Source organism: Salvelinus namaycush, chromosome 23 (assembly GCF_016432855.1).
Source record: "Salvelinus namaycush isolate Seneca chromosome 23, SaNama_1.0, whole genome shotgun sequence".
Classification (NCBI taxonomy): domain Eukaryota; kingdom Metazoa; phylum Chordata; class Actinopteri; order Salmoniformes; family Salmonidae; genus Salvelinus; species Salvelinus namaycush.
The window spans coordinates 8,842,149-8,855,781 of NC_052329.1; the positions used below are offsets into that span (position 1 = coordinate 8,842,149).

The following is a 13,633-nucleotide window of genomic DNA, read 5'->3' on the forward strand; positions in this document are numbered from 1 at the left end:
GCTCACTGTCTCCCTTTCCCTTTCAATACCTAATTCACTCTCTCTCTCTCTCTCAATTCAATTTCAATATTAGGTCTTTATTGGCACGGGAAACACATGTTAACATTGCCAAAGCAACTGAAATAGATAATAAACAAAAGTGAAATAAACAATACAAATTAACAGTAAACATTACACTCACAAAAGTTCCAAAAGAATAAATACATTTCAAACGTCATATTATGTGCAAATAGTTGAAGTACAAAAGGGAAAATAAATAAACATAAATATGGGTTGTATTTACAATAGTGTTTGTTCTTCACTGGTTGACCTTTTCTTGTGGCAACAGGTCACAAATCTTGCTGCTATGATGGCACACTGTGGAATTTCACCCAGTAGATATGGGAGTTTATCAACATTGGGTTTGTTTTCAAAATCGTTGTGGATCTGTGTAATCTGAGGGAAATATGTGTCTCTAATATGGTCATACATTTGGTAGGAGGTTAGGAAGTGCAGCTCAGTTTCCACCTCATTTTGTGGGCAGTGTGCACCTAGCCTGTCTTCTCTTGAAAGCCAGGTATGCCTACGGCGCCCTCTCTCAATAGCAAGGCTATGCTCACTGAGTCTGTACATAGTCAAAGCTTTCATTAAGTTTGGGTCAGTCACAGTGGTCAGGTATTCTGCCACTGTGTACTCTTTGTTTAGGGCCAAATAGCATTCCAGTTTGCACAGTTTTTTTGGTTAATTCTTTCCAATGTGTCAAGTAATTATATTTTTGTTTTCTCATGATTTGGTTGGGTCTAATTGTGTTGCTGTCCTGAACTCTGTAGGGGTCTGTTTGTGTTTGTGAACAGAGCCCCAGGACCAGCTTGCTTAGGGGACTCTTCTTCAGGTTCATCTCTCTTAAGTGATGGCTTTGTTATGGAAGGTTTGGGAATCGCTTCCTTTTAGGATGTTGTAGAATTTAACGTCTCTTTTCTGGATTTTGATCATTAGCGGGTATCGGTCTAACTCATGCATAATTTGGTGTTTTACGTTGTACACAGAGGATATTTTTGCAGAATTCTACATGCAGAGTCTCAATTTGGTGTTTGTCCCATTTTGTGAATTTTTGGTTGGTGAGTGGACCCCAGACCTCACAACCATAAAGGGCAATGGGTTCTATAACTGATTCAAGAATTTTTTACCAGATCCTAATTGGTATGTCGAATTTTATGTTCCTTTTGATTCCTTTTGGCATAGAAGGCCCTTCTTGCCTTGTCTCTCAGATCGTTCACAGCTTTGTGGAAGTTACCTGTGACACTGATGTTTAGGCTGAGGTATGTATAGTTTTTTGTGTGCTCCAGGGCAACGGTGTCTAGATGGAATTTGTATTTGTGGTCCTGGCAACTGGACCTTTTTTGGAACACCATTATTTTTGTCTTACTGAGATTTACTGTCAGGGCCCAGGTCTGACAGAATCTGTGCAGAAGATCTAAGTGCTGCTGTAGGCCCTCCTTGGTTGGTGACAGAAGCACCAGATCATCAGCAAACAATAGACATTTGACTTCAGGTTCCAGTAGGTTGAGTCTCTCTCTCTCTCCTTTCTTCATCCCCAGACTGGAATAGATTTGTTTGAACATGACGGAGTGTCGGACAAGAAGTGAACAAGTTCATATAATTGTGTTTGTATGTGTGCATGTGTGGGGGTGTCTGTCTGTCTGTGTGTCTGTCTGTGCGTCTGTGTCTGTCTGTGTCTGTCTGTGTGTCTGTCTGTGCGTGCGTCTGTGTGGCTGTCTGTGTGTCTGGCTGTGTGTCTGGCTGTGTGTCTGTCTGTGTCTGTCTGTGTCTGTCTGTGCGTCGGTGTCTGTGTGTGTCTGTGTGTGTGTCTGTGTGTGTGTGTGTGTGTGTGTGTGGTGTCGTGTGGTGTCGTGTGGTGTCGTGTGGTGTCGTGTGGTGTCGTGTGGTGTCGTGTGGTGTGGTGTGGTGTGGTGTCGTGTCGTGTGGTGTCGTGTGGTGTGTGTGTCATACACACCTTACCTGGCAGCTGATCAACTTCCTCAGTGACTGATCAATGTACCTCCCTACCTATCCATCTTTCCTCTCCAAACTTCTGACTTTCTGTTTCTGAGACGCTTCTCTCCCTCTCTCTTGCTCTCCCTCTCTCTTGCTCTCCCTCTCTCTTGATCTCCCTCTCTCTTGCTCTCCCTCTCTCCCCACGTCAGCAGTCCTGACCATTCTGCTTAAAGCACCAACCAACTGATGGCCCCGTCCCCACCCCACCACCCCCACCACCATCATCACCCCATCACCATAGCAACGGCTGGTTGTGGTAGGTGCCAGGCCGTAGTTGTTTACGCCCGTGACCTCTCACCTCTAAAACCCTAAGAGGCCTGAGACTGTGTGAGTCATGTTCAGAAACTACAAGTTGAACCACTCAACAGGCAACAGACAAGCGTGAGGACGTGAGCAGTTAGAGCACGTCACAATGTTGTCAGCACACAATAAACTGTATATTGATGACGTGTGTGTAGGTGTGTATATGTGTATGTGTGTGAGTGTTTAAGTGTGTGTGTGTGTGTGTGTGTATGTGTGTGAGTGTTTAAGTGTGTGTGTGTGTGTGGGTGGGTGTGTGTGGGTGGGTGTGTATGTGTGTGTGTGGTGGTGTGTGGGTGTGTATGTGTGTGGGTGTGCACGTTTGTGGGTGCCTGCATGTTTGTGGGTGTGTTTGTGTGTGGGTGTGTACTTATGTGGGTGTGTATGTAACAGTATAACTTTAGTACGTCCCCTCGCCCCGACCCGGGCGCGAACCAGGGACCTTCTGCACACATCAACAACTGATACCCACGAAGCGTCGTTACCCATCGCTCCACAAAAGCCGCGGCCCTTGCAGAGCAAGGGGCAACACTACATCTAGGTTTCAGAATAAGTGACGTAACTGATTGAAACGCTACTAGCGCGTACCTGCTAACTAGCTAGCCATTTCACATCCGTTACATGTACATGTGTGGGTGTGTATATGTGTGGGTGTGTATGTGTGTGGGTGTGCATGTTTGTGGGTGGGTTTGTGCGTGCCTGCATGTTTGTGGGTGTGTTTGTGTGTGGGTGTGTACTTATGTGGGTGTGTACATGTGTGGGTGTGTATATGTGTGGGTGTGTACATGTGTGGGTGTGTACATGTGTGGGTGTGTATATGTGTGGGTGTGTATGTGTGTGGGTGTGTATGTGTGTGGGTGTGCACGCATACACACACACACATCCCTGTGCTCAGGCCCGTATCCCTAGAGGCCACAGTTCCCAACCTCGTCACCGTCTGCTAGAACAACACATTCATCACTGTCCCATATTAGAACAGAGAGAGAAGGAGAAGGGGAGGGAGAGGGGTACGTAGTTAGAGAGGTTGGAGAAAAATGGAGAGAAATCGAGACAAGAGGGAAGTGAGAGAGTGGGGTGGAGAGAGGGCAAGAAAGGTAAGGAGAGTGAGAGACAAGGAGAGAGAGGGCAAGAGAGAAGGGGCAAAAGGAGAGAGGAGGAGACAAGGATAAAGAGGCCAAGAGAGAAGGGGCAAAAGGAGAGAGGGGGAGACAAGGATAAAGAGGCCAAGAGATAAGGGAGCAGAGGGAGAGAGGGGGACTTGGAGAAAGAGAGAAGGGAGCAGAGGGAGAGAGGGGGACTTGGAGAAAGAGAGAAGGGAGCAGAGGGAGAGAGGGGGACTTGGAGAAAGAGAGAAGGGAGCAGAGGGAGAGAGGGGGACTTGGAGAAAGAGAGAAGGGAGCAGCGGGAGAAAGGGGGACTTGGAGAAAGAGAGAAGGGAGCAGCGGGAGAGAGGGGGACTTGGAGAAAGAGAGAAGGGAGCAGAGGGAGAGAGGGGGACTTGGAGAAAGAGAGAAGGGAGCAGAGGGAGAGAGGGGGACTTGGAGAAAGAGAGAAGGGAGCAGCGGGAGAGAGGGGGACTTGGAGAAAGAGAGAAGGGAGCAGAGGGAGAGAGGGGGACTTGGAGAAAGAGAGAAGGGAGCAGAGGGAGAGAGGGGGACTTGGAGAAAGAGAGAAGGGAGCAGCGGGAGAGAGGGGGACTTGGAGAAAGAGAGAAGGGAGCAGAGGGAGAGAGGGGGACTTAGAGAAAGAGCTCTTGAACATGAGCAAAACACACCTGATGAAGGTTGTGAGTGCAGCAGTCACATGACACCCTTACTGTTTCAATTCAATTCAAAGTGCTCTTTATTGGCATGTGAAACATACTGTACGTTTACATTGCCAAAGCTGTTTCTCTCGCCCTAGTTTCCTAAAACTCCTCAAGCCACATGCTTGTTTTCCCAGTGAGCCAGAGAGGGAAGAGAAACAGGGAAGTTTCAGTAAACTAGATAATATTAAGGGAGCTGAGAATGAGAGAGCGAGATGGAGTCCAAAATAGAACGCGAAAAGTGGAAGCAGCAGTAAAAAGGTTTGATAAAGGAAACTTAGAAGAAAGAGGAGAAGAGAGAAAAAGATTGAAAGAGAGAGTAGAAAGAAAAGGGCAGAGGAAAACGGAGAGGCTGATATCATCCCTGCTGTCTTCAAATGAATGCTCCATTAAATTAGATGATCATTATCATACTCATTAAATTAGCTTTGTTAGCATAATAACCACAGATGCAACTTGGTTTTTCGATCTTTGTATTGCATTCTCACTTCTTTCCTTCCATATTTTCCCCTACTTTCCTTTCACTATTTCTACCCATCTGTATCTTTCCATTTATGGCCCAGACTCAGTCTGTTAGCCCTTCAGTGGTCACCAAATGAGCAATATGGCAGCTGCTGCCCTAAGCTCACTGGAAGTGTATGTGGGGCCAATACCATAATGCTTACTATCAAAATACCTGCAGAACTGCAAACAATGAATGGGAAGAAATCACTGTATTGGTCAGAGGTACACAACTCCAGTTCCAGAGGGCTCCAGTCCTGTTGGTTTCCTTGCTAAACAAGGGTAGACACAGAGAGGCATCTCAGTGGTCTCAGTCCCCTCCCATGCTATCCCTGTCTCCTTTCATTCATCTGCACTGATCTAAAGGGACTGGACAGGTGAAAGTGAGATAATGGATGCCCACTGGGACTCTGTTTGTACCTGTCCACTTCTTTCACATCAGAGCAGATGAAGGAGAGGAGAGGAGGAGAGAAAGCCACTTAGACTACTGAGATGCTGTGATGATTCATTTGAACACTCAGTTTCAATTCATCCTGTCCTCACCTCCCTTCCTTATGATCCCTGAGGGTTGACATATTACTTTTACCTATGATGTTCTTACAGATCAGTGGTAGTGAAGGTAGAGAGAAATCCACCTCAGAATACAAAGTCATTGTCTAGATTTCCTTTCCAAATCCAGTGGGACTCACCCATAGAGAAATTGTGTAAAATGCTCCCTCTCTCCCCACCGGCACTGGGAAGATTAGTTCCTACCCCATGCTGAGCCAAGGGGCCAGGTAGAGCGAGCCACACTAATCTAAATCAATGAAACTGTCCTCCAAATAACTGTGTATTATAAGCGGGGTGTTCAGCGGTTAAACAGAGAGGAAGGAAAGACAGCAGGCATGTAGTTCTAGCACCCTCTCTTGACTAAACAGGGTGGCGGCATCATGGTGTGAATATGAAAGACAACTGCCGCTTGGAAATGATAGGAGTTAAGGTGGTCACATTCTTAAGAGAGGAACTCTTTGTTTTTTGTAGCTTTTTTGTTTTGTTGTTTTTTAATCTTCAGACGAACAGCTTCAATGAACTTTTCACTGTCTCTTTTCAGATGAGAGGAACAAGGACAGTCAATGACTCATCTCTGCACCACAGCAAACCAGAATATCTCTCTCCCTCTTCCTCGCTCTCTCCCTCCTCTCTCTCTCACACTCTCTCCCTCCCTCCCTTTTTCTCCCTCCTCTCTCTCTCACACTCTCTCTCGCTCTCTCTCTCCCTCCCTCTCCCTCCCTCTCCCTCTCTTACCCTCCCTCCCTCTCTCTCTTCCTCTCTCTCTCATGATAATGCTGTTGTCTTTGTTTTATTGTAGTTTTCTGTCAGTGACTCTGATGAATAAAAGGTAGTAAAGCTAGGATACTACTCTGTCTACACAACACACACACACACACACACACACACACACACACACACACACACACACACACACACACACACACACACACACACACACACACACACACACACACATAAACACCCAGAGAGTGTATATTCCCTGCATTATTCATGAAAGTAAAAATAAGAACTATACAAAGTTATTGGCAAATATTCAGGTCACACACAAATACACACAAACAAACATTGAGTGTCAGTTGAAGGCTGAAGCCTTGGCCATGTTTGAGAGTGCTATTCTCTCAGAATGCCAACTGCTAACTTGGCACTAGAAATCAATTACACTGACTCATCCATCCCACACTGACTGAATGGCATTGGCTGACTGGATTCCTGGGAGACTTCACATTCTAGAATGAAAGAGAAAATAGGTCTAGTCAATGCCTTTACAAAACGGTAGGGCTTAACTGGGACCATGGAAGGTGAAACATGTTGTTGTGGGTGGAGCTTTAACCACATATCTTTCTTCCAAGTTACCCTTCCATTGTGTGATTCAAATGGAATCCTATTGAAAAAGGAATGTCTAAAATATGTTTTTCACAATGTGCATGCAAGTGAGTGTAACTGTTCCAGTATGTGTGCTTGTGCTTGCATTTCTCATATGGAGAGGGGAGGGGGGGGGGGGGGCAAAGCACAGGACAGCACAGCTCTACCAGACCCAGCCAATCACTGCACAGCTCTACCAGACCAGGACCATCACTGCACAGCTCTACCAGACCAGGCCCATCACAGCACAGCTCTACCAGACCAGGACCATCACTGCACAGCTCTACCAGACCAGGCCCATCACAGCACAGCTCTACCAGACCCAGCCCATCGCTGCACAGCTCTACCAGACCCAGCCCATCACTGCACAGGTCTACCAGACCAGGCCCATCGCTGCACAGCTCTACCAGACCCAGCCCATCACTGCACAGCTCTACCAGACACAGCCCATCACTGCACAGCTCTACTAGACCCAGCCCATCGCTGCACAGCTCTACCAGACACAGCCCATCACTGCACAGCTCTACCAGACCAGGCCCATCACTGCACAGCTCTACCAGACACAGCCCATCACTGCACAGCTCTACCGGACCAGGCCCATCACTGCACAGCTCTACCAGACACAGCCCATCACTGCACAGCTCTACCAGACCAGGCCCATCACTGCACAGCTCTACCAGACACAGCCCATCACAGCACAGCTCTACCAGACCAGGCCCATCACTGCACAGCTCTACCAGACACAGCCCATCACTGCACAGGTCTACCAGACCAGGCCCATCACAGCACAGCTCTACCAGACCAGGACCATCACTGCACAGCTCTACCAGACCAGGCCCATCACAGCACAGCTCTACCAGACCCAGCCCATCGCTGCACAGCTCTACCAGACCCAGCCCATCACTGCACAGTTCTACCAGACCAGGCCCATCGCTGCACAGCTCTACCAGACCCAGGCCCATCACTGCACAGCTCTACCAGACACAGCCCATCACTGCACAGCTCTACTAGGCCCAGCCCATCGCTGCACAGCTCTACCAGACACAGCCCATCACTGCACAGCTCTACCAGACCAGGCCCATCACTGCACAGCTCTACCAGACACAGCCCATCACTGCACAGCTCTACCGGACCAGGCCCATCACTGCACAGCTCTACCAGACACAGCCCATCACTGCACAGCTCTACCAGACCAGGCCCATCACTGCACAGCTCTACCAGACACAGCCCATCACAGCACAGCTCTACCAGACCAGGCCCATCACTGCACAGCTCTACCAGACACAGCCCATCACTGCACAGGTCTACCAGACCAGGCCCATCACAGCACAGCTCTACCAGACCAGGCCCATCGCTGCACAGGTCTACCAGACCAGGCCAATCGCTGCACAGGTCTACCAGACCAGGCCCATCGCTGCACAGCTCTACCAGACCCAGGCCCATCACTGCACAGGTCTACCAGACCAGGCCTATCACAGCACAGCTCTACCAGACCCAGCCCATCGCTGCACAGCTCTACCAGACCAGGCCAATCACTGCACAGCTCTACCAGACCCAGCCCATCACTGCACAGCTCTACCAGACCCAGCCCATCGCTGCACAGCTCTACCAGACCCAGCCCATCACTGCACAGCTCTACCAGACCAGGCCCATCACAGCACAGCTCTACCAGACCAGGCCTATCACAGCACAGCTCTACCAGACCCAGCCCATCGCTGCACAGCTCTACCAGACCAGGCCAATCACTGCACAGCTCTACCAGACCCAGCCCATCACTGCACAGCTCTACCAGACCCAGCCCATCGCTGCACAGCTCTACCAGACCCAGCCCATCACTGCACAGCTCTACCAGACCAGGCCCATCACAGCACAGCTCTACCAGACCAGGCCCATCGCTGCACAGCTCTACCAGACCAGGCCCATCACTGCACAGGTCTACCAGACCCAGCCCATCACTGCACAGCTCTACCAGACCAGGCCCATCGCTGCACAGCTCTACCAGACCAGGCCCATCACAGCACAGCTCTACCAGACCAGGCCCATCGCTGCACAGCTCTACCAAACCAGGCCCATCACTGCACAGGTCTACCAGACCCAGCCCATCACTGCACAGCTCTACCAGACCAGGCCCATCGCTGCACAGCTCTACCAGACCAGGCCCATCACAGCACAGCTCTACCAGACCAGGCCCATCACAGCACAGCTCTACCAGACCCAGCCCATCACTGCACAGCTCTACCAGACACAGCCCATCACTGCACAGCTCTACCAGACACAGCCCATCACTGCACAGCTCTACTAGGCCCAGCCCATCGCTGCACAGCTCTACCAGACACAGCCCATCACTGCACAGCTCTACCAGACCAGGCCCATCACTGCACAGCTCTACCAGACACAGCTCATCACTGCACAGCTCTACCGGACCAGGCCCATCACTGCACAGCTCTACCAGACACAGCCCATCACTGCACAGCTCTACCAGACCAGGCCCATCACTGCACAGCTCTACCAGACACAGCCCATCACAGCACAGCTCTACCAGACCAGGCCCATCACTGCACAGCTCTACCAGACACAGCCCATCACTGCACAGGTCTACCAGACCAGGCCCATCACAGCACAGCTCTACCAGACCAGGCCCATCGCTGCACAGGTCTACCAGACCAGGCCAATCGCTGCACAGCTCTACCAGACCAGGCCCATCGCTGCACAGCTCTACCAGACCCAGACCCATCACTGCACAGGTCTACCAGACCAGGCCTATCACAGCACAGCTCTACCAGACCCAGCCCATCGCTGCACAGCTCTACCAGACCAGGCCCATCGCTGCACAGCTCTACCAGACCCAGACCCATCACTGCACAGGTCTACCAGACCAGGCCCATCACAGCACAGCTGTACCAGACCAGGCCCATCGCTGCACAGGTCTACCAGACCAGGCCAATCGCTGCACAGCTCTACCAGACCAGGCCCATCGCTGCACAGCTCTACCAGACCCAGACCCATCACTGCACAGGTCTACCAGACCAGGCCTATCACAGCACAGCTCTACCAGACCCAGCCCATCGCTGCACAGCTCTATCAGACCAGGCCAATCACTGCACAGCTCTACCAGACCCAGCCCATCACTGCACAGCTCTACCAGACCCAGCCCATCGCTGCACAGCTCTACCAGACCCAGCCCATCACTGCACAGCTCTACCAGACCAGGCCCATCACAGCACAGCTCTACCAGACCAGGCCCATCGCTGCACAGCTCTACCAGACCAGGCCCATCACTGCACAGGTCTACCAGACCCAGCCCATCACTGCACAGCTCTACCAGACCAGGCCCATCGCTGCACAGCTCTACCAGACCAGGCCCATCACAGCACAGCTCTACCAGACCAGGCCCATCGCTGCACAGCTCTACCAAACCAGGCCCATCACTGCACAGGTCTACCAGACCCAGCCCATCACTGCACAGCTCTACCAGACCAGGCCCATCGCTGCACAGCTCTACCAGACCAGGCCCATCACAGCACAGCTCTACCAGACCAGGCCCAGCACAGCACAGCTCTACCAGACACAGCCCATCACAGCACAGCTCTACCAGACACAGCCCATCACAGCACAGCTCTACCAGACACAGCCCATCACAGCACAGCTCTACCAGACCAGGCCCATCACAGCACAGCTCTACCAGACCGAGGCCCATCACAGCACAGCTCTACCAGACCAGGACCATCACAGCACAGCTCTACCAAACCAGGCCAATCACAGCACAGCTCTACCAGACACAGCCCATCACAGCACAGCTCTAGCAGACACAGCCCATCACAGCACAGCTCTAGCAGACACAGCCCATCACAGCACAGCTCTAGCAGACACAGCCCATCACAGCACAGCTCTAGCAGACACAGCCCATCACAGCACAGCTCTATCAGACACAGCCAATCACAGCACAGCTCTACCAGACACAGCCAATCACAGCACAGCTCTAGCAGACACACCCCATCACAGCACAGCTCTACCAGACCAGGCCCATCACAGCACAGCTCTACCAGACACAGCCCATCACAGCACAGCTCTACCAGACCCAGCCAATCACAGCACAGCTCTACCAGACCCAGCCCATCACAGCACAGCTCTACCAGACCAGGCCTATCACAGCACAGCTCTAGCAGACACAGCCCATCACAGCACAGCTCTACCAGAACCAGGACCATCACAGCACAGCTCTACCAGACCAGGCCAATCACAGCACAGCTCTACCAGACCAGGCCCATCACAGCACAGCTCTACCAGACCAGGCCCATCACAGCACAGCTCTACCAGACCCAGCCCATCACTGCACAGCTCTACCAGACCAGGCCCATCACAGCACAGCTCTACCAGACCAGGCCTATCACAGCACAGCTCTACCAGACACAGCCCATCACAGCACAGCTCTACCAGACCAGGCCCATCACAGCACAGCTCTACCAGACCAGGCCTATCACAGCACAGCTCTACCAGACCAGGCCCATCACTGCACAGCTCTACCAGACCAGGCCAATCACAGCACAGCTCTACCAGACACAGCCCATCACAGCACAGCTCTAGCAGACCCAGCCCATCACAGCACAGCTCTACCAGACCAGGCCTATCACAGCACAGCTCTACCAGACCCAGCCCATCACAGCACAGCTCTACCAGACCAGGCCCATCACAGCACAGCTCTACCAGACCAGGCCCATCACAGCACAGCTCTACCAGACCAGGCCTATCACAGCACAGCATGCTGTGCAGCGATGGGCGGGTGTAGAGCTGTGCATGATGGGCTGGGTTCTGGTAGAGCTGTGCAGTGATGGGCCTGGTCTGGTAGAGCTGTGCAGCGATGGGCTGGGTCTGGTAGAGCTGTGCTGTGATAGGCCTGGTCTGGTAGAGCTGTGCAGTGATGGGCTGGGTCTGGTAGACCTGTGCAGTGATTGGGGCCGCCTGGGTCTGGTAGCAGTACTGTGCTGTGATGGGCTGGTCTGTAGGCTGTGCTGTGATGGCGGTCTGGTAAGCGTGGCAGTGATGGGCCTGGTCTGGTAGAGCTGTGCTGTGATGGGCCTGGTCTGGTAGAGCTGTGCTGTGATGGGCCTGGTCTGGTAAGAGCTGTGCTGTGATGGGCTGTGTCTGGTAGAGCTGTGCAGTGATGGCCTGTGTCTGGTAGAGCTGTGCAGTGATTGGCCTGGTCTGGTAAGCTGTGCGTGATAGGCCAGCCTGGTCTGGTAGAGCTGTGCTGTGATGGGCCTGGTCTGGTAGAGCTGTGCTGTGATGGCCTGGTCTGGTAGAGTGTGCTGTGATGGCTGGGTCTGCTAGAGCTGTGGCGTGATGGGCTCTTGTCTGGTAGAGCTGTGCTGTGATTGGCCTGGTCTGGTAGAGCTGTGCAGTGATGGCCTGGTCTGGTAAGAGCTTTGCTGTGATAGGCCTGGTCTGTATAGCTGGGCTGTGATGGGCCTGGTCTGGTAGAGCTGTGGCTGTGATGGGCTGTGTCCGGTGAGCTGTGCTGTGATAGGCCTGGTCTGGTAGAGCTGTGCTGTGATGGGCCTGGTCTGGTAGAGCTGTGCAGCGATGGGCCTGGTCTGGTAGAGCTGTGCAGTGATGGGCTGGGTCTGGTAGACCTTTGCAGTGATGGGCCTGGTCTGGTAGAGCTGTGCTTTGATGGGCTGGGTCTGGTAGAGCTGTGCTGTGATGGGCTGTGTCTGGTAGAGCTGTGCAGTGATGGGCCTGGTCTGGTAGAGCTGTGCTGTGATGGGCCTGGTCTGGTAGAGCTGTGCTGTGATGAGCCTGGTCTGGTTGAGCTGTGCTGTGATGGGCTGGGTCTGGTACAGCTGTGCTGTGATGGGCCTGGTCTGGTAGAGCTGTGCTGTGATGGGCTGGGTCTGGTAGAGCTGTGCTGTGATGGGCCTGGTCTGGTAGAGCTGTGCTGTGATGGGCTGGGTCTGGAAGAGCTGTGCTGTGATAGGCCTGGTCTGGTAGAGCTGTGCTGTGATGGGCTGGGTCTGCTAGAGCTGTGGCTGTGATGGGCTGTGTCTGGTAAGCTGTGCTGTGATGGCCTGGTCTGGTAGAGCTGTGCTTGATGGGCCTGGTCTGGTAAGGCTGGTGCTGTGTAGGCCTGGTTCTGGTAGAGCTGTGCATGTGATGGCCTGGTCTGGTAGAGCTGTGCTGTGATGGGCTGTGTCTGGTAGAGGCTGTCTGTGTAGGCTGGTCTGGTAGAGCGTGCTGTGATGGGCCTGGTCTGGTAGAGCTGTGCAGTGATGGGCTGGGTCTGGTAGAGCTGTGCTGTGGTGGGCCTGGTCTGGTAGAGCTGTGCTGTGATGGGCTGGTCTGGTAGAGCTGTGCTGTATTGGCCTGGTCTGGTAGAGCTGTGCTGTGATGGCCTGGTCTGGTAGAGCTGTGCTGTGATGGCTGTGTCTGTAGAGCTGTGCTGTGATAGGCCTGGTCTGGTAGAGCTGTGCTGTGATGGGCTGGGTCTGGTAGAGCTGTGCTGTGATGGCTGTGGTCGTGGTAGAGCTGTGCTGTGATGGCTGTGTCTGGTAGAGCTGTGCTGTGATGGGCCTGTTCTGGTAGAGCTGTGCTGTGATGGGTGTGTCGTAGAGCTGTGCTGTGATGGTGTTGTCTGGTAGAGCTGTGCTGTGATTGGCCTGTGTCTGTAGAGCTGTGCTGTGATGGGCTGGTCTGCTAGAGCTGTGCTGTGATGGCTGTGTCTGTAGAGCTGTGCTGTGATGGGCTGTGTCTGGCTAGAGCTGTGCTGTGATGGGCTGTGTCCTGCTAGAGCTGTGCTGTGATGGGCTGGTCTGGTAGAGCTGTGCTGTGATTGGCCTGTTTGGTAGAGCCTGTGGGCTGATGATGGTCCTGGTCTGGTAGAGCTGGTGCTGTGATGGCCTCGGTCTGGTAGAGCTGTGCTGTGATGGCCTGGTCTGGTAGAGCTGTGCTTGATGGGCTGTGTCTGGTAGAGCTGTGGCTGTGAGGGGCTGTGTCTGGTAGAGCTGGTGCTGTGATGGGCTGTGTCTGGTAGAGCTGTGCTGTGCTGGGCCTGGTCTTGTAGAGCTGTGGCAGTGATGGGCTGGG

General features: G+C 52.6%; 1 protein-coding gene across 1 annotated transcript in view; it reads right to left on the minus strand.

The window, feature by feature from the left end:
- The window catches only part of LOC120018946 (amelogenin, X isoform-like), a 58,303-nt gene extending 50,307 nt beyond the window's left edge, over nucleotides 1-7,996 (minus strand). Inside the window, exon 1 of the mRNA XM_038962158.1 lies at nucleotides 7,892-7,996. Coding sequence (XP_038818086.1) covers nucleotides 7,892-7,996 — 105 coding nt within the window. The remainder of the gene's footprint in view (nucleotides 1-7,891) is intronic.
- Between the last annotated feature and the right edge of the window lie 5,637 nt (nucleotides 7,997-13,633).